The 21,117-nt window shown below is 47.7% G+C and overlaps 1 protein-coding gene and 1 long non-coding RNA gene across 2 annotated transcripts in view; one reads left to right on the top strand and one right to left on the bottom strand.

Moving 5' to 3' along the window:
- The window catches only part of TMC2 (transmembrane channel like 2), a 56,862-nt gene extending 38,201 nt beyond the window's left edge, over nt 1-18,661 (bottom strand). Inside the window, exons 1-4 of the mRNA XM_045055100.1 lie at nt 18,572-18,661; nt 16,572-16,915; nt 12,382-12,534; nt 1,890-1,980 (exon numbers count right to left, since the gene is read on the bottom strand). Coding sequence (XP_044911035.1) covers nt 1,890-1,980; nt 12,382-12,534; nt 16,572-16,915; nt 18,572-18,661 — 678 coding nt within the window. The remainder of the gene's footprint in view (nt 1-1,889; nt 1,981-12,381; nt 12,535-16,571; nt 16,916-18,571) is intronic.
- On the top strand, nt 13,054-15,568 carry LOC123384346. The gene is made up of 2 exons (XR_006595309.1): nt 13,054-13,148; nt 15,375-15,568. It is a non-coding gene; the product is annotated as an uncharacterized LOC123384346 (long non-coding RNA).
- Nucleotides 18,662-21,117: the final 2,456 nt, after the last annotated feature.

Here is a 21,117-nt window from a genome sequence, read left to right as displayed (position 1 = left end):
CGGGGTGCTGATAAAATCAGTACAGAATGTAGGCTCGCAAGGCTGAGGCCAATAAGGGTAATGAACATGGCTCAGGGAGGCCCCTGGGGACGGCCTGCCAGTTAGTTGATCACTCGGCAACCAGCTGACAACCCCTCAAGGCTGTGGGCATCTCAGCCTGAAAAGCGATGCCCTATAGGTGGGGCAGAGGCCGAGAAGGCCTTGGGGAAGCTCTGTAGTGAAGCTCTTATCCCTCATTGGTTTAGAGAATCAGAAAACTGGGATGGGACGCGGGCAGGAGAAGACCTCAGCTCCCTTTCTCAGAGCCAGGTGAGGCGGGAGCTGCTCTCCCAGGACTGGGCGATGAGATATGCTTGTCTCTGGCTGGCTACAGAAACAGGCTTTCTGATAGCGGGCAAATAAGACACAGGCAAGCTACCCATTCTGTCCGCGCGTGAAATCCAGATCTGGATGACTAAAACAGCCAGCGAGGCCTGAAAAATAGTATCGCAGAACAAGGAAAAGGGGACACACCTCTTTGTAACTTTTGAAAAGCATTGCCTCCAGGCTCCATAACTAATTTTTGACAGACGAGCCTGCATTCACAACAGGATACAAGAAATGTGGTTTCTAAGTAAAGGATAACACTTTGAGTTTTAAAAAAGAATGTAAGGGAAGCATGGAAGGATAACAAGGTAACTAAAAGCCCAGTAATTGAAGGAGAAGAAACATTATAATAATATAATAAAGCCTATAATTGAAGCAGAAGAAAATGGGTTCAGTGATACTGAGAATAAACCTGAGACATTTCTGAGAATGCAAAGAGAGGAAGTAAAGAATTTAAAACAATGAGGGAAGGTAAACACAGAGGATGGACAGCCATCCTTTTCCTAAGGAAGGAACTAGAACTATTTGCAGCGAAACATGATTAAACAGAATCATTTAGCAAAGATATGCTCGAAGAGCACATTCCTCAGCTGGGGTGGGGGGTGGGGGGGGAAAGACCTAAGTGTGCAGTTATTAAGTGGTAAATAGTCTCTAGATCAAATTAATAAAATGACCCAAAGATAGTTATTGGGCAAGTAAAATTGAAAAAGGAGAAAAAACAGCTCAGGTCATGATCTCACGGTTCGTGAGTTCAAGCCCTGCCTTGGGCTCCGTGCTAACCGTGTAGAACCTGCTTGGGATTCTCTCTCTCTCTCTCTCTCTCTGTCTGTCTCTCTCTCTGCCTCTCTGTCTGTCTGTCTGCCTTTTAAAAGAAATAAATAAGCCTAAAAAAATTTTAAGAAAAAGGAGAAAAGAGAATATTAGGAATAAAAAGACTCCAACCCAACATACACAGAAAGTAGTTCCAAAAATTATGGGACCCCCACCTGCAACTTTCTGGTAATCTTAAATGATTGAGTTTTGGGAAGAATACGAAATATCAAAATGGCCCCAAGAAAAAGCTAAAACTCAAACACACCCATGAACAGGGAATACAGGAAAAAAATGCTCAAGGCATTGCATAAAAATGGATGATTTATCAAACGAACTGTCCTGATTTGGGGCTTGGAAAATAAGATCCCAGTGGTTTTAACCTCATCAATTATTTTATTTTATTTTATTTTATTTTATTTTATTTTAATTTTTTTTAACCTCATCAATTTTGTGAGCTTAGTTCTTCACTGGGGAGGAAATGAGTCTCAGATACACCGGAGCCCTCACAGATAAATGTAGAGAAATTGACAGGAAACAGTTGGTTTCCTTTCCCGGACAAATCGGTCAGTCGGCTGGACCTCGTGCTGAGGATCTGGGGGGGGGGGGGGAGCCGGCCACAAATGCAGAGGCTTGGCAGGTGCCTGTGATGTCACCCAGGTTCAGAGGCTGAGCAAGCCCTCCCTGGGGTTTGCTGCCTCTCTATCACCCACCTTAGCCATCAGCATCCTGTAGGCGTAGAGTCGCTTGCCTTTCCCCTTTCCTAAGGCTCCTTCATACTTCTCCACAAATTCTTGGGCCTCTCTGGTTAGGAAAAAAAAGGGGGGGGGTGAGGGGGGTAGAGGCAGAACTTTAATCCCAAACTGAAAGAAATCTGAACTATGAGAGTGTACATGTGGCTAGAAGCCTTATGTGTTTTTATACCTCTGGTTAGAATGTAAGCTCTGTGAAGGTAGGGCATTTGTCTGTTTCATTCACTGACGTTTCCCAAATGCTAAGAATGGTGCTTAGTACATGGTAGGCAACTGTAGGCAGAATTTTGGCTCCCATGACCTTTGCCCTCTGGTGGTACACCCATGAATGTCAAAAAGGGACTTTACCGATGTAATTAAGATTCCTGACTTAATTTAAAGATTTTTTTTTTTACATTTATTTATTTTTGAGAAACAGAGTGAGACAAAGCGTGAGCGGGGGAGGGACAGAGAGAGGAAGACACAGAATCTGAAGCAGGCTCCAGGCTCTGAGCAAGCAGTCAGCACAGAGCCTGATGCGGGGCTCGAACCCATGAACTGTGAGATCATGACCTGAGCCGAAGCTGGACGCTCAACCGGCTGAGCCACCCAGGCACCCCATGACTTAATTTAAAATAAGGAGATCCGGGGTGCCTGGGTCAGTTGAGCATCCGACCTCGGCTTGGGTCATGATCTCGCAGTCCATGGGTTTGAGCCTTGCGTCAGGCTCTGTGCTGACAGCTCAGAGCCTGGAGCCTGCTTCAGATTCTGTGTCTCCCTCTCTCCCTGTCCCTCCCCCCACTAGCACTCTGTCTCTGTCTCTCAAAAATAAAGAAACTTAAAAAAAATTAAATAAATAAAATAGGGAGATTATCCTGGATTCTCAGGAAGGGCCCAGAGTGACCACATGAGCCCTTACACACAGAAGAAGGCAGAAGAGTCAGACAGATGTCGCAGAAGGGGAAGTCAGAGGAATTAGAATGAATTCTTGACCCTCTGTTGCTGGGGCCCCTCAAGAGGACGCCACGTGGAAAGCAAGGGAAGGAATTGAATTCCGCAAAACCCAGAAGAGGACCTCTAGCCCCACATGGGCACCTCAGGCCTGCTACTACTTTGATTTCAGCCCGGTGAGACCTTGAGCAGAGAATCCAGCCATGTCACGCTGGACTTCTGGCCAGCAGCACTGTGAACACGTAGATGAGCACGGTCTTAAACGGTTACACTTGGGAAACTTGGGTTGCGGCAGCAAGAGAAACAAATATGGCAAAGCAGATGAAGGCGATTGAGAGGTAAAAGATGCCAGTTATAAAATAAGTAAATCACGGGGATATAAAGTGCAGCCTAGGGAATACAGTCAATAATATTGCAAGCGTGTTGTATGGTGACAGATGGTAGGCGGACTTGGCGCAGCGAGCATTGCCTAATGTATGTGAATGTCGAATCCCTCCGCTGAACACCTGAAACTAACAGAGCATTGTATGTCACGCTTCAGCGAAGAAAAAGGAAACGAACACAGTGTTCACCAGAAATTTGTGGACTGCCTGAATGTTGAATGAGTCAGACACCGATCAGTTGGTCAGAACCGACTCCTGCCTGAGACCCGACTGCTAAATATTCAGGAACTTGACCCGCGAGCTGTTAAACTGTTGGTAGCTTGAAATTGGCCACGGTGGGAGTCTTTAGACCACAGAAATCAGCAAAGGCTACAAATCAGGCCCCTTCTATCCCACCCCCCAGAGACCCAGTTTGCCAACAGCCACCGGATTGACCCGCACAAGCGGGTGAGGAAGGAAGTCCATCTCGGGGGGGGGGGGGGGGGGGGCGGAAGAATACCTACCCCACCCCCACAGCGCAGGCGTGGGCAGATGACAAGAGTCAAAGTCGCATTCTAACCTCACGTCAATCCTGAAGCTGGTTTTTATTTTTTCCGATGTCTCAAATTAATGAGGCTGACTGTTTAGCTCCTGAGCCCAGCCAGGGTCAAAGCCTGGTCTGTGCGGGATTAAGTCTCTGTAATGGGATCAGCTCCCTGTTGTCCCCTAGGCAGGACATGTCCAGGCAATGAGCTATCTGGAGCTACCAACATAGCCATGTCACAAAAAAATGTTTTCGTAAAATGTGTATTTCTTTTTTTTTAATGTTTTATTTTATTTTTTGAGAGAGTGAGAGAGAGAGAGAGAGAGAGAGAGAGTGCAAGCAGGGGAGGGGCAGAGAGAGAGAGGGAGACACAGAATCCGAAGCAGGCTCCAGGCTCTGAGCTTTCAGCACAGAGCCCGATGCGGGGCTCGAACCCAGAAACCATAAGATCATGACCTGAGCTGAAGTCGGACGCTTAATCGACTGATCCACCCAAACGCCCCCAATAAAATGTGTGTTTCTGTTCTCTTCTTGTATCTTACATCGAGCAGAGGCTTGTAAGCGCTGGGAATTTGTGACTTTCAATGTGCCAGCTTTTACGATTTGAGGATTCTCAAAAGTAAGAGCCAGCTCTTGTGCCTGAGCCATTGAGCCTGGTGGCAAATGCTTCTCTTCTTGACGTCCAGACTCTGTGTCTAGACCCCCAAAAGGCACTCAGGGGAACAGAGGGCCCTGCCCAGCGCTGGGTGCAAACTCTGAGGACCATTCCCAGTGAAGGACCCACCTCATTTAAGAACACTGATGGACGCAGCAAGCTTTTCTGGGTCCTGCAAAAGGATACAAATAGTAACAACTACCTTTTTGCAGCGCACTCCTGTACCCCTGTTAGCTGCAAACCAGGCTCTTGTGTTCTTCCTTACCAGAGAATATTTGGTTTATGGAAACCACTCGCTCCTGCCCTGCACTTCCTAATCGTTGCACATCTCACTTCTGTAAGGTGCTTCTGTCCCCTCCTCGTCACCAACGGTCTTTTGAAACGGGAAGATGGCACAAACTCGCCTTTTTCCTCCCATCGGATGGTGTGCGGTAAACGCAGTGAGAAGTCAAGAGAGGAGGGATGAGCCCCTTAGGCGCCTCCAACACTCGGCAGAGGAGGAAGCTATGGAGGAAGGGGCTTTCAGGCGCGGTCACCCCACAGACAGCGCTTCAGAATCCCCTCACATTTGCCTCCTGGAGGACCCTCCTTGGAAATAAAGTGGCCCAAACCACAGTTTGGAAAACACGGTTGGGAGGGGGCCAGTGATTGCTGCTGGGAGGGAAGGAGGTGTATTGCTCCAGAGTGGAGCCCCAGGCGGGGTTCTGTGCCTCCCAGAGTGGCACTTTTCATCTAGAAATGGGGACAAGGATGTGAAAATTGGAGGTGTGCATGCTCGCAAGGTGAGCATAGGGACTTCATTCAGCAGGCAGCCACCCCTCTCCCTTCCGAGGAAGCAGCAGTTTCTGGGGTGGGCAGCTGATAAGCCTCTGCCAAGCTCAGGGGCTGGGGTGGAACCTTCTGCTCTCCCAGGTGCTTTGACAAGGGGCTCAGTGACGTGGCCTTCCACAGTGGAAACACTCTGAAGTTGACCCAAGGCATCTCTCAGAGACATTACATACCTCCCCAAACTCTTCCCTGATGAAGGAGTTCAGATTCAAAATCACACTTAATTTATAGATGCACAGCTAAAACTAGACACAGAGCCACTGTGTGCTTGATCCTCACAGAGCTTTGCTGTCCCTTGCAGGACACTGGGAGAGAGCATCAGCCAGCCTGACATCTAGAAGACACCTGGAAATAGGAAGGATGCACTCGAAGGTCCAAAGGAGGTGGCGAGGGGCTGGAGGTGCAGAGTGGTTAAAGGCAGCCTGGGCTAGGCTGGCTTGGTGTCTCTTTTTGTCCCCAAGCAATCTCCATTTTCAGCTGTGGAGACAAGGGTCAAAGAAACCCTGAACTCATGGAAATTCAGATCAGTCAGGTGAGGCATCTGCTCTAGAGACCTCAGTGAATCAATCTGAGAGAGGGGAGGTTAAGTGAGCATGCTTGGCTTCCAGAAGTGGTGGTTTAAAATATGTCACCAAATTATTATTCTTCCCTTTAACATGGAGAATCAGGGGTGCCTGGGTGGCTCAGTTGGGGTTGAGCGTTGGACTCTTCATTTCAGTTCAGGTCACGATCCAGGGTTGTGAGATCGAGCCTCATGGCAGGCTCTACACTGAGTATGGAACCTGCTTGGGATTTCCTCCCCCCCCCCCTCCTGCTCTCTCTCTCTAAATTAAAAAAATAAAAAATAAAATAAAATGGAGAACTAAATTCTTCTCCCCTTGAATGCAGGCCAGACTTAGTGACTTGTTTCCAATGACTAGAAAGTGGTAGAAGTGACAGTTTATGACTTCTGAGATGAGGACATAAAGGGTATTGTGACTTCTTCCTCGAACACATCCTCTTCTGAGGGAAGCCAGCTGCCGTGTCATGAGGATATTCAAGTATTCTCTGAAGGGCAACTGAGGCCTTTTTTTACGAACCAGCACCAACTTGTCATCCACGTGAGTGAGCCACCTTGGAAGTCGATTCACCAGCCCCAGTCAAGCCTTCAGATGAATGCAGCCCTGTCCAACATCTTAACCCAACCTTATGAGAGACTCCAAGTCAGAACTGCCCAGCGAAGCTGCTCCTGAATTTCTGACCCATAGAAGATAATAAATGTTTCTTATTGTTTTAAACTACTAAGTTTTGGGGAAATGTATTATACATCCCGAGATAATATACTATAGAACTCAAACCACTGCTATTTTTGGTGCTTACACTTTTAGGTTTGTTACATCTTCCTCTTGGTGGATTGACCCTTTTATCATTCTATAATGTTCCTTTCAGTCCCTGTCAATTTTCTTTACTCTGAAGTCAAATTTATTTGATATTTACATAGCCTCTTCTACTTTATTTTGCTTAACATTTGCATGGGATATGTCTTTTTACCATCTTTGTACTCTCAACCTACATATATCATCATATTTAAAGTGAGTTTATGGACTCACTTTGTGGACTGTATGGCGTTAAGTCATTTTAAAAATTACTCTGCCAATCTGTCTTTTAGTTGGTATATTTAGACCACCTACATTTAATGTAACTGTTGATGTGTTAGGGATTAAACCTACCATTTTATTTTTTGTTTTCTGTTTGTTCTCTCTGTTTTTCATTTCTGTTTTCTTGTTCCCTGCAGGTTACTTGAACATTTTTTAGGATTCCATTTTGGCTTATCTATGGTGCTTTTTAGCATTATCTCTTTGTATGGCCTTTTCAGTAGTTGCTCTAAGCAAAATATTATGTAATATATTACATTATATTATTAATATAATATAATATAATTATATTAATATAATATATTAATATAATATAATATAATTATATTAATAATTATATATAATTATTATATAATTATATATATATTATATATATATAATATATATATATAATATAAATATATTATAATTATATATAATATATATATAAATATATTATATATATATAAATATATATATATATATATTTATATATATATATAAATATATTATAATTATATATAATATATATATAATATAATATATATATTATTATATATAATAATTATATATAATAAAATATATATAATTATATTAATATAATATATTAATATAATATAATAATTAAATATAATTTAATTATTACTGTATATTATCATATAATATAGCATGTAATGTAAGGTGTGTGTTTGTACACACACACTCATATATACACACATATATATCATATACATATACATATATATCATATACACATATATATATCTTATCAAAGTCTACTGGAGCTGACATTTTACTAGGTAAAGTGTAAAAGTGTTACTTCCCTGTGTGTTCTTTTATCCTCCCATTTATAATTGTCTTAAATATTTCTCTACATTCATTGAGAACCGTATTAGATGATGTTATGATTTTTTCTTCAACTGTCAAACATAATTTTAAATACTCAAGAGAGGAAGGGAAATCTATGACAGTTTTCAATATTTTTGCTCTTACCATGTTCTTCCTTCCTGATGTTTGAAGATTCTTTCTTTTATCATTTCCTTTTTGCTTAGAGAATTTGCTTTAGCCATTCTTTTAGGATAGTCTGCTGGTAACAGATTTTTTTTAGGTTTTCTTCACCTGAGAATGTCTTGATTTCTTTACTCTTAAAGGATATTTTGCGGAATATAGAATTCTTTTCATTTAGCACTTGAAAAGTTTTTGTGCTCCCTTCCTCTGTCCTCCAGGGTTTCTAATGACAAATTTTCTGTCATTCTAATTGCTCTCCCCTTTAGGCAATGCACTGTTACTCTCTGACTGCTTGTAAATATCCTGACTGCTTGTAAGAAGTTTGACTATGATATGTCTGGACATAGATTACTTTGGGTTTATCCTGTGGGAGGGTTTCTTTAGCTTTCTTGAATCTGTAAGTTTTGCCAAATTTGAGAAATTTGGGGGCATTGTTTGTTTGAAGACTTTTTCAGCCCCACTCTGTTTCTCCTCTTTTCTGGGACCCCTCCCCCAACCATCTCATATTCAGGGTGAGGGATTTGGAAGAGACGCTAATGTAAGAACATTTATTATAGTCCCACACGTCCCTGAGGTTCTTTTCACGTTTTCTCCCAGACCATTTTCTCTCTATTGTTCAGATTGGGTAAATTCTCTCGTTTTACTTGCAATTTCATTGATTCTTTGCTCTCTCCATTCTGCTGTTGGGCCCACTTGTTCGTTTTTTTTAAATTTTAGTGATTGTATTTTTTGACTTCGAAAATTTCTAGTTGTGGGGCACCTGGGTGGCTCAGTCAGTTAAGCGTCTGACTTTGGCTTAGGTCATGGTTTCACAGTTCAGGAGTTCGAGCCCCGTGTCAGGTTCTGTGCTGACAGCTCAGAGCCTGGAGCCTCCTTTGGATCCTGTGTCTCCCTCTCTCTCTGCTCCCCCTCCCCTGCTTGAGCTCTGTCTCTCAAAAATAAACAAACATTAAATAAGTAGTCTCAAAAGTAAAAATTTCTCGTTGTTCTCTATATCTTCTATTTCTTAGGCTTTCTATTTCTTCGTTAGTTTCATATGTTCATAACGGCTCGGTGAAGCACTTTTGTAATGGTTTCTTTAAAATCTTTGCCAGGTGATTCTAACATCTATATCATCTTGGTGTTAGCATCTTTCATCTTTAGTTGTCTCTTATCATTCAGCTTGAGATCTTCCTGGTTCTTGGTATGATGAGTGATTTTCAGTTGAAGCCTGGACACTTTGGATATTATAAGACTCCGGATCTTGTTGAAATCTTCTGTTTTAGCAGGCCTCCTCTGACACTGGCCCAGTGGGTGAAAGGGATGCTGTCTGGTTACTTCCAGATGGAGGTCCTTGTTCTTCCCTTGGCCTACTCTGGCACCTGGGGCTGGGTAGGACTCTTCATTACTGCTGAGTGGGAATGGGAATTCAGGGAGGCTCAGAGGGCTTCAGGGAAGGAAATCATCCGAGTGGCACTGGACAGCCAGCCAAAGTCACCTAGATGCAGCAGAGGTGTGAGCACAGCCTTGCCCCAGTTCACCTCTGTTCTTCATGCACCGTCATCCTGCTTCGATTGTCACAACAACTCTGCCTGGGTCAACTAGCTGCCCGAGTGGGCCAGAGACGGGTCCCCACACCATTGCTTCTAAAAAAAGAAGATGTAGTCTGGGAATGCTACTTGTGATGGGAGGAAATCATGGAGGACGCGAACATTCTAGAATGTTTAGTAACCCTAGACAGATGATTACAAATTAAGAGTGTAGGTGGGGCGCCTGGGTGGCTCAGTCAGTTAGGCCTCCATCCGACTTTGGCTCAGGTCATGATCTCAATGGTTCTGAGTCTGAGCACTGCATCGGGCTCTGCACCGACAGCCTGGAACCTGCTTCCGATCCTCTGTCTCCCTCTGTCTCCCTCTCTCTCTGCCCCTCCCCCGCCTGCTCTCTCTCTCAAAAATAAAACAAATAAACAGACAAACGCAAAAGACAGATTAAGAGTGTAGGTACCGGAGCCAGAATTCTTGAATTCAAATGCGGGCCAGGCCCCTTACCTCACCTCGTAAAACTTGGGCAAGTGACCTGATGGCTCTGTGTTTGCTCGTCAGTAAAGTGGGGGCAATAACCATGGAGTAAAGGAGTTGTTACCAACAACTGGTTTGGTATGTAACTGGTTGTTACATACCAGCATTCAGAATAGATCTGGTACCCAGGGGGCACTCAGCAAGCGGTGGCCATATGTACAAAAAGAGAGTACAGGGGCGCCTGGGTGGCGCAGTCGGTTAAGTGTCCGACTTCAGCCAGGTCACGATCTCGCGGTCCGTGAGTTCGAGCCCCGCGTCGGGCTCTGGGCTGATGGCTCAGAGCCTGGAGCCTGTTTCCGATTCTGTGTCTCTCTCTCTCTCTGCCCCTCCCCCCGTTCATGCTCTGTCTCTCTCTGTCCCAAAAATAAATAAAAACGTTGAAAAAAAAATTAAAAAAAAAAAAAAGAAGGAGTACTGAGAGATGTGTTAGACACAGCTCCATGGACAAGAGCATCCAGTTGAGTGAGGACACCGTGCCTTGGGCATCCGAGGGGCAGTAAATAACTCAGCCTGAATGTGGGGCGGGCGGTGGGGGCTTCCCCGCAGAGGGCACGCTTGGCCCGAGTCTTACAGGGTTGTAGGAATTAGCCAGGTGGGCCGGCAGAAAGCAAAGGTCTTCTAGGGAGAGGCCCCAGCTTGCTTGGAGACCCAGAGGCTGTCCACCTTGGACCTGACTCTGGGATAAGGAGTCTTGGGAGAGGGAAGAGGAAGTTGGGAATCGTGAAGGGAAGAGGCCAGTGTGGGTTGAGGAGACCTGCCCCGGAGACAGACGCCTGGGTCTGTTTGATTTCCCAGGCCTTAGCCGCTGGTACTGGGGGCGGGAGCTCTGCCCTCCGGCTGGAGGAGATGTCACGCGTCTCCTCTGGGCAGCCGAACAGCCCTCAAGAAATGTTCACGGTCCCCGAGACTTCAGCCTGCTGGAGATCTCATTTCCACGAGCACCTGGGTTGCTCTTTTTCCGCTGTTAATAAAAGATGTGTTCAGGTGACACCTGAGTGGGGGCGAGGTGGTGTTAGAGTGACAGATGGCTGTTCTGGGCCCCCTGACAGGAGGAAGAAGCTGGCCCTGAGGGATCAGGGAGAGGAGGAGACCCAGAAGACAGCCCCTGCCCACGCCTGCACCTGCCACCCGAGCCGTAGCCAGAGGCCACGTGGGATGATTTCATTTAAATAAATTAACATAGAACAAAAAATTCAGTTACTCGGTCACACTAACTGCTTTTCCAGTGGTTCCCAGCCACATAGGGCTAGCGGCGGCAGTAAGAGTGTAGCTATAGAGCACCCCCGTCATGCCCCAAAGTTCTGTTGGTCAGCACTGGCCCGGAGGCACCACAGGGAGGCATTTCTTCCCGTAGGAGCCTGGGGCACCCGGTAATAATATGCTTGGGTGCGTAGAGTCAGTTCGGTTTACCAGAACTCCCTCAGGGTCTGCCCTGTGTGCAGCCGGCCTCTTCGCTCCACCTCTTGGGGGCGAACGGGGAGGCCGAGTCAAAATACAGCTGCCAAATTGGTCTACCTAATAAAGGGTGAGGCAGTTGGCAGACTGGAAACTCAGGTGTGACAGGAGTCAGCAAAAGTGGCTTTATGAAGAGGGAAGGACAAGGGGAGTGTTCCCCCCGCCCCCAGCCCCCAGTGGCAGAAAAACCAAGGGGGAACTTGGGGGGAAATGGTAATATTGGATGGGATTTTTTTTTTTTTCCCAGTAGAAAACCAGTTAAACAGTGTGACCCCTGGCCTTATCTCAAGACTACGGCAGAGACGCGAGACTCACAAAACGCTTGGTGTGCCGGCCTTTCGTGTGGAAACGGGAGAAGGGCCGAGCTGAAAACAGGAGTCAGGGGCTTGGAGAGGAGGAGGCCCGAACAACATTCATGGAGCCTCACCTCAAGCTTGGGCCTTGAGCTGTCGGGCATCTGGGACTCGAGAGCAGCTGAGACAGGCACACTCCCCGTTCTCCACACGCCCAGCGTGAGTGTGCCACACACAAAGAGGTTCTGGGGCCCAAAGAACACAGAGGGCGTTCTGAACGTGTCGAGTTGGGGAGGGTGGGGGCTGGAAAGCCGCCCAAGGGAGGCACGTCGGTGCTGGGTTGTGAGGGAGGCGTAGAAGCCTCCAGATGAGAGGAAAGGGACACGAAACAGAAAGGATGCCAGGTTGGGTGTAGGCCAGAGCGCCACGATCCTCTGTCCCTCCCGCCAGACCCTGTCAGTGCTGGCCAACGGAAGGGCCTCAGTCAATAAACAGTCACTGCTCACGCCTGTCTAGGCTCTAACAACACCCCCCCCCCCCCACCCAGGCGCTATGCTTGTGTTAGGGATTGAAGGGACCAAAGCAGAGTGGGAGGGCGAATCTCCCTTCCTGTCAAGGGGCGGAGAGGGAGAAGGGACTCCGGGCCCATCAGAAGGAGCTGAGCCTCTCGAACATCAAGAGGCCCCCGGCCGACCACCACCTGCTCACCTGAGCTCAGTCAGCTTCTTCGCCATGGGCCAGGGCTTGCTCCGCACGGTGGCAATGAGCTTCTTCTTGTCTTCTAGCTGCTCCAGGATTCGGGCCAGTTCCTCCTCTGACAGAGACTCCCCGACAGAGGCACTGGAGGCCAAGGAGGGCGATCTGGAGGCAGAGCCCGGGGCAGAGGAGGGGAGAGTGAGAAGTTGGTGTCTGCGGAATGTAGGGGAGCCCACGGGCAAGGCAGGCGGGCTGTGTTCCCTGACCCTCCAGGCCCTGACCACCCCTCAGAGGCCTGCCCCTGCTCAGAAGCCCTCAGTGACTCCCAGCACCCATCAGAAGAGACTGCCACTCTGTCCTGTAGCCTAAGACACCGGGAGGGTCGCCTCCCCTAACTCGATTTCTCTGCATGCTCCCTGCACGCCACATTCTAGCACAGTGCTGCCCAGGAGAGATACAGTCCGAGCCATGCGTTGTCATTTGAAATTTTTCTTTTTTTTCTTTTTTAATTAAAAAAATTTTTTTTTTAATGTTTATTTTTGACAGAGAGAGAGAGAGAGAGACAGAGCATGAGCGGGGGAGGGGCAGAGAGGGAGGGAGACACAGAATCCGAAGCAGGTTCCAGGCTCCCAGCTGTCAGCACAGAGCCTGATGCGGGGCTCGAACTCACGGACCGCGAGATCACGACCTGAGCCGAAGTCGGACACTCAACCGACCGAGCCACCCGGGCGCCCCTGAAATTTTTCTAGTAACCACATTCAAATGGCAAAAGGAGATGGGTAAGTTCATTTTAATAATACACGTCGTTGAATCCAACATGTCAAAAATTGTCGTTCTCACCCGTAACCAATCTAAAAATTATTAATGAGGCATTTTATATTCTTCTTGTGCTGTCTTCAAAATCTGGTGTTCCTCTCACAACCCCTGTGTGTGTCGATTTAGACATTACATTTTCAGTGAACATATTTGATCTGTGTCTGGATTTCATAAGATTTGTAGTTGAAAAGGTAGACTCACATACCCAAATGGTTTTAGACATACTTAAAAGTTTCCCAACCAACGAATTACATGGCAGAATATCATTTTCCTTTGACATTTACATCTTCACGGACAAAAGCAGTTGGCCCATTTTTTTTTTTTTTAAAGGAGCAATGCATTGGCTTCAAAGTTAAGTCGATTTCTTTTTTTTTTAATTAAAAAAATTTTTTTTTCTTAATTTTTTTTTAAACATTTATTTATTTTTGAGACAGAGAGAGACAGAGCATGAACAGGGGAGGGGCAGAGAGAGAGGGAGACACAGAATCGGAAACAGGCTCCAGGCTCTGAGCTGTCAGCCCAGAGCCTGATGCGGGGCTCGAACTCACGGACCACGAGATCATGACCTGAGCCGGAGTTGGACGCTTAACCGACTGAGCCACCCAGGTGCCTCAAAGTTAAGTTGATTTCAAAACTACAGCTGTCCATCCAAGTGAAGTAAATTCACTAACTTTTGTGTCAGCTCAGTAGCATTAACACCGAATTAAAATGAAGTTAAGTGAGGGGTGCCTGGATGGCTCAGTCAGTTAAGCAAACTCTTGGTTTCAGCTCAGCTCATGATCTCACGGTTCGTGAGATCGAGCCCCAAGTTGGGCTCCGTGCTGGCATGCGGAGTCTGCTTGGGATTCTCTCTCTCTCTCTCTCTCTCTCTCTCTCTCTCTCTCTGCCCTTTCCCTGCTCGCGCGCTCTCTCTCTCAAAATAAAAAATAAATAAATAAACTTAAAAAATAAAGTGAATTGGGGCACCTGGGTGGCGCAGTCAGTTAAGCGTCCGACTTCAGCCAGGTCACGATCTCGCGGTCCGTGAGTTCGAGACCCGCGTCAGGCTCTGGGCTGACGGCTCAGAGCCTGGAGCCTGTTTCCGATTCTGTGTCTCCCTCTCTCTCTGCCCCTCCCCCGTTCATGCTCTGTCTCTCTCTGTCCCAAAAATAAATAAACGTTGAAAAAAAAAATTAAAAAAAAAAATAAAGTGAAGTTAAATTAGAAATTCAGCTCCTTGGTCACACTGGCCACATTTCAAGGGCTCAGCATGTGGCTGGTGGCCGTCGTACTGGATGGCACGGGGGAGGGGACTTGCATCCGGAAACCTTCTCCCCGTGTAAGGAGCCTCAACACCTCACAGCCGAGACCACATGTGTTCGGCTGCCACAAAATTAAAAAAAAAAACACTTTTTTAAATGTTTACTTATTTTTGAGAGAGAGAGAGAGAGACAGAATGCAAGAGGGGGAGGGTCCGAGAGAGAGGGAGACACAGAATCCAAAGCAGGCCCCAGGCTCCCAGCTGTCAGCACAGAGCCTGACGCGGGGCTCGAACTCATGAACCACAAGATCATGACCTGAGCCGAAGTTGGACGCTCAACCAACTGAGCCACCCGGGCATCCCCGGCTGCTGCAACATTTTAGTTGTTGTGTGTGTTCCTCACAGTGTCCTTTGCTTGCGGAAAAAAAACTCTGAGCGGGACAGCTGCCCATGGGGTGAGGGAGTGGGTGGAGATGGCCAGGCCCAGGCAGCCTTCTTAGCCACTTCCATAAATGTAAATACAGGATGTGGGCTTGGGTCCCTGCAGGTTTTAGAGAACAATTTGCAGCAGTCCCCATGAGTTTTAATTTCTGAGGAACTCAAAGAACGGAGGAGACCTCATGGGCCAGAGGAGAGAAGAGGGGTCCAGCACCTCGCTGGACAGCCGAGGGCACAGGGGTGTCTTGCCATGCCTCATGAACATCCCATGACAGCTTCCTTTGAGTCTCTCCTCAGGGGTCCCTCGGTCTGGGGGTGCGGGGCACTCAGGCTTTGCCTCAATTCCCCGTGTGCTTCAGGGACTGGCCGAAATGCTTACCTTCTCGATGGAGAAACCCGGATGCCCCAGGGCCCCATGGAAAAGGCATTTCATCAAACCCTTTCTCGAGTGCATATTGCTTTCCGCCTTGTCTTGTGATGACTGGTGCCCATGTCCTATCTTACCTACTAGACTGTCAGCGTCTGGGGAACACGACTGAGTCTTTTCCGTCTCTCTCTGCCCTGCCGCGACACTCAGCTGAGAATGGCACCCCTCGCTTTGCCTCTGCCGTCCAGACACTTGCGTTCTGCTTGGGGTGGGGCAGCCTCCCTCCAACGCTCAGGACACTTCAGGGCTTGATCAACATGCATTCAAGTTCTCTTTAAGTTGCTACGGGCACCATGCACTCTTTACCCCTTTAGCTTATGTCCAAGGACAATCAGGCAGGAGACAAAAGCCCTAACCACGCCGGAGATGACCGGCATGGGTGACAGAGGAAATCAGTGGCCCTTTGGAGGGCCTCAGTTCCCTCTGTAAAGGCAGGGAGGGGCGGTGGAACACCCTTTTGAGGGGGTTAGACCCCAGTGGGAAGGAACATCACCTTCACCCTAGCCCTGCTTCCCTCCACTGTTTCAAAAGCCTCTGCAGCCATTATCAACAGGGATTCTTAAAACATCCCGGGAAGTGAGGAAAGCTATAAAGCGGGGGGGGGGGGGGGGGGGGGGGGGGGGAGGGGGGCAAAGAGAAGGAGATGCCCCATCAAAATTGGCAGCAAAGAATGGAACCCAAATCGTGACTTGCTGACTCCTGAAGCTGGCTCTGTCTGTGAACCCACATGTGCCAGCGCTAATGGAACGAAGGAAAAAAACAAACCCCCCCACATCCTAGGTTTCAGGGCTGGTGGAATCCTCGAGGGTCCTTTAAATCAATGCCACCTTTCACAGAAGAGGACACAGGTCCAGACTGGGGAAATGGCGTGCTTAAGTCCTACGATGACTCCTAAATCCAGTTTTGTTCTTTTCTCTCAGTTCCTCTTCAAGAGCTGCGGTGAGCCACCAGCTGAAATTTAGGAGACTTGGGATCTGGTCCCACCCCGCTGCCATGTCACCTCCCCACTCAGTACGTCCACTTGCACCTGCCGGACATGAGGCACTGCGGTTGAGAGCACCCAGTGTCCCCTCCGCCTAGCGTGGCCAAGACCCTCTTCCCATTTCTGCCCCAGATGGGGAGAGCAGGGTGGTGGAAAAGTGGGGGGCAAACAGAAGCAGGAGATTGGAGGGGTCACCTATACCAGGGGAGGGGACATCAGCCCTTTGTCACGGGAGGGAGAAAGGCCAAAGGAGAGGAGGGCACTGATCATAAACGCACTGGATCAGAATCACAACATACCTGTGCTTCTTCAGCCGCTTCCACGTCTCCTCCTTCCTCGGCACCTCCTTTTCCTTCTTTGAGGGTGCTCTCTGCTCCTTGAGGGAAGTCCTCCCATCCTTCTTCCTCCTCTCTGTGCAGGTCCTCTCTGCGGAGCTCCGCCCCCGTTCCCCCAGCTCTTCTCGGTGTCTCCTGCGCTCTGCCTGCTTCCTCCGGGGGGACCCCGGCCCTGGGCTGCCCCCGGCCCGTTCCTTCTGGCCAGGCTGGGCTCCACGCCTGCCCGCGGCACCCTCGGCTCTGGGAGCCCGCTTCTTTGAGGGTCTCCTCCCGGACCTGTCACCTGCAGGGGCAGGAATTGGGCAGTTCTGGCCTCACCGGCCTCCACCCCAGGAAAGTGCCCCCGGCTGTGAGACACCAGATGTCCAAGATACTTCCTGGAGCTTGTTGGCTCCAAAGGCCACCTCTTTCGGAGCCCCTGGTCTGGGATGAGAATTAACGTCTCCCTCTTCTGATCGGTTGGCACTCCCACGCTCTTGCCTAAACCTCAGGTGGGGGGGGGGGCACCTGGGTGGCTTAGTCGGTTGAGTGACCGACTCTTGGTTTTGGCTCAGGTCGTGATCTTACCGTTCGTGGGTTTGAACCCCACGTCGGGCTCTGCACGGACAGTGTGGAGCCTGCTTGGGCTTCTCTCTCCCTCTCTCTGCCCCTCCCCCACTCATGTGCACGCTCTCACGCTCTCTCTCAAAAAATAAATAAACATTACAAAAAAAAATAAAGCTCGGTCAGAGATTTAGGCACATGCCTTTCCTCTTTGTGGGTGTGCAGCTCTTTGGGGTCAGAGTGGAGTCACCTCCTGACCCCCGGGGCCAGGCCAAGCCCCCGTCTCTGTTTGGCAAGGCTCTGTCTGGACCACTGACAGGCTCCTTTCTCCAGGGGCTGCTGTCTCACGGGACCCCGCCTGTGAGTGTGTGTATCAACCATGACTTTGTAGCATTGGCAAACGGCCTGGTTGAACAGAATCTACAGTGTGAAATTTCCTCAACAGTTTGCCCAACAGCTAGGCTAAGTACAACTATTCACAAAGTTACGAATTACATGCGGGCAAGGTTATCGTGAAGTTCTGGTATGAATAACCAACCTCTTCGTCACTTACTAGCTGGGTGTCTTTGAGCAAGTCACCTGACCTCTCTGAGCTCCCGTCTGCCATGGGGATGTTCATACTTTCTCCATCAGCTTGTTAATGAACACAGAACAGTGACTGACATCTGAGAACGGTTGGCACTCCCCTGATACTTTTAATCCAGAAATAAAGTATTAAAAAAATGTTTTTAAATGTGTGTTTATTTTTGAGAGGGATTGAGAGCATGAGCGGGGGAAGTGCAGAGAGAGAGGGAGACAGGATTGGAAGCAGGCTTCAGGCTCTGTGCTGACAGATAGCCAGATGCGGGGCTCGAACTCATGAACTGAGGTCGAGATCATGACCTGATGAAGTTGGAGGTTTAACCGACTGAGCCACCCAGGTGCCCCAGAAATAAGATATTTTTTACTTCTAGAAAGAACACAGGTTACGAGCTACGCTGGTTTGCATGAAAAGATCATGTCTATCATTTATTATCTCTGTGGCCACAAATAAATTACTTTTCTGCACCTCAGTTTCCTCATCTGTAAAATGGCTCTAGTAACCCTTATTTCCTTATGTGGTTAATTAAAAGCACGAGTAGGGGCGCCTGGGTGGCTCGGCTGGTTAAGCGTCCGACTTTGGCTCAGGTCATGATCTCACGGTTCATGAGTTCGAGCCCCGTGTCGGGCTCTGTGCTGACAGCTCAGAGCCTGGAGCCTGCTTCGGATTCTGTGTCTCCCCCTCTCTCTGCCCCTCCCCCGCTCATACTCCATCTCTGTCTCTCTCTCAAAGACAAATAAACATTAAAAAAATAAAAATGAAAAGCAGGAGTAAAAAGTCTGGCCCATGGGGTGTATTCAACGAAGGCCCCTTCCCCTCCTGTCTCCAGCCTGCCTCCCACTTTTGCACCCTGAGGCCCTGCCTCTGAGTGGGCAGTGCCTGGGAACTCTTCTGCAGGGCACTTGGTCTCATTGTCCACAGGAGCCACCATCCAGGCTTTTGTGTCATGGCCAGGCAGATTTCCCCAGCTGCATTGCAAGAGCCCCAACTTTGGGCAGAGCAGAGTAGAAGTTCATCACCTGCCATTCCCAGCAGCAGTCATGGAGGCTGGGACGGGGACTCTCAGCTTCCCAAATTCTCACCTCTACCCTACTCCTTATGCAGTCTCTCAAGGCTGTGCATGCAATGCAGTGGCCACAGAGAGCTTTCGTAGCTGCTTCCCTGCCCCTAGAGATTTTACATTCTGAGAAGCAGGCCACCCTGTCAAACAGCAACCAGAACTAGTTTGTGGTAGGTGGGGCTGGATTTGGGCAGACGGAGCTGGGGACTCAGAGTCTGGCTGTCTGGGTCTGAAGTCTGGTTCTGATGGTTATTATCTGGGTACCGCTGGGCAGGTTGCTTTTTCTTTCTGAGTCAGCTTCCTTGTGGGTACTCTGGTAAGTGCTGCCCCTGGTCAACCCAGATCCCATTACCTGGCCACTGCATCATCCCCTGGTTCCTGGGCATGGTGGCTCTAACAGCTCACAGGCTCTCCCTTCTCCGGGGAGCCTTTGGTTGACGGGAGCCATCTTGCCGGGAAATGCCCAGATGTTTACATCCCTTTCCTCTCCTTGAGTCAGCCCATGGCCAATTACTAACTGATACAGAGGTACAAAAGTCCAGTCTTCTGCCTCAAGGCTGAGCAAATCTGTGGCTCATTCATACTCCAGAGCTTCCTGTGGGATCACAGGATGGTTAGAGTCCATCTGAGCATACATCCTGGCTCGATTCCTTCCCTTGCCCTGTCCTGCTTCCCTCACTCCTTGTCTCTTGACAGCCATCCTCGATAAATCACATGCCCACGAATCCCCATATCAGGCTCTGCTTCCAGGGAACCTGATCGATCTATAGGCACCTACCTCAAAGTGTGGTCGGGAAACCCAACCGAGATAGTATCAGTGCAAGTGTGATGTGAGCTGGAGTTAGATTTAGTGAGTGCAATTTGCATTGAGGTTCAGAGAGAAACTACTCAAAGTTCTCTTTTTGGGTTTCAAACCAGGATATTGGTGGCATATTCAAATGGACAATGTGCCTGCCTGCTTGGCTACAGGCTACAGCAGCAAATGAGATTCACAAGATTCTGTCCCTCAACACATTTTGAGTTAGTGGAAGAGACAGCGTGATCAGTTCTATGATTCAAGAAGCACAGGGGTGGGCTTCACCCAGACTTAACGAAGGCCTTTCGAAGGAGGAAACTGATAAGCTGAGATCTAAGATCTTATTCTTAACTGATCCAACAGATAAGAGTTTGTTTAACATAATAATAGCAAAATATATTGGATGACTATAGCGTATGGATAAGTGAAATGACTGACAGTGGTGTTAAGGGGACAGGCAGGAGGAACTGGAAATACTCTGTTATAAGGAACCTGCACCACCCATAAAGTGGTATAATGTTATTTGAAAGTGGACTTGTGTTAATTATAAATGGATATTGCAAGCTCTAGCGAAACCACTAAAAAAAGTACAACTGATATGCTAAAAAGGGAGAGAAACTGGAATCATAGGACATGCTCAGTCAAAACCACAAAATGTAAAGGAAGAGTGGAAGACAAAACTAGGAACAAAAAACAAGAGCAATGAATAGAAAACAGCAACAAATATGGCAAATATTAATCTAACTATATCAATAATCACTTTAACCACAATGGTCTAAATATACCAATTAGAGAAAGAGGTTGTCAGAGCCGATATTGGGAAAGACAAGAAATCCATTTTAAATATAAAGACAAATACAGATTACAAGTTAAAGGATGGAGAAAAATATACCATGCTAATGAGAGCCAAAAGAAAGCTAGAGTGACTGTACTAATTCCAGACAAAGCAGATTTCAGAACAGGGAAAATTATCAGGCAAAAAGTAGGGCATTACATAATGCTAAAGAGATCAGTTTTCCAAGAAGACATAACAATCCTTAACATGTATGTGCCTAACAACACAACACCAAAAGCTGATAGAACTGCAAGGAGAAACAGGCGAATCCACAATTACAGCTGGGGACTCCAGCCCCTCTGTCAGTAATCAACAGACCCAGCAGGCACAAAGTCAGTAAGGACATAGTCGAACTGAACAACACCATCAATCAACTGGATCTAATTGAAGTTTATAGAATACTTAATCCGACAACAGCAGAATACACATTCTTCTTGAGCTCACATGGAACATTCATGAAGATAGATTACACTCTGGCCCGTAAAACAAATGAGTAGCCAGATATGGTTGCTAAGGCACCATGATCCTCTCTTAAGTGTTCAAATCTGACAACTGTTGATTTCTTTTTTCTAAGAGTGAGTCCTAAGTGTAAAATGAAGAAAAATAACTTTCAGAATATCTTTTGTATCTAAAACTATCTTTGAGATTTCCCAGAAGGTCCCTGGAAAATCACAAAGACTTATTCTTCCACCTTAT

Source organism: Felis catus, chromosome A3, assembly GCF_018350175.1.
Source record: "Felis catus isolate Fca126 chromosome A3, F.catus_Fca126_mat1.0, whole genome shotgun sequence".
Lineage (NCBI taxonomy): Eukaryota > Metazoa > Chordata > Mammalia > Carnivora > Felidae > Felis > Felis catus.
This window is presented reverse-complemented; position numbering and strand designations above follow the sequence as displayed.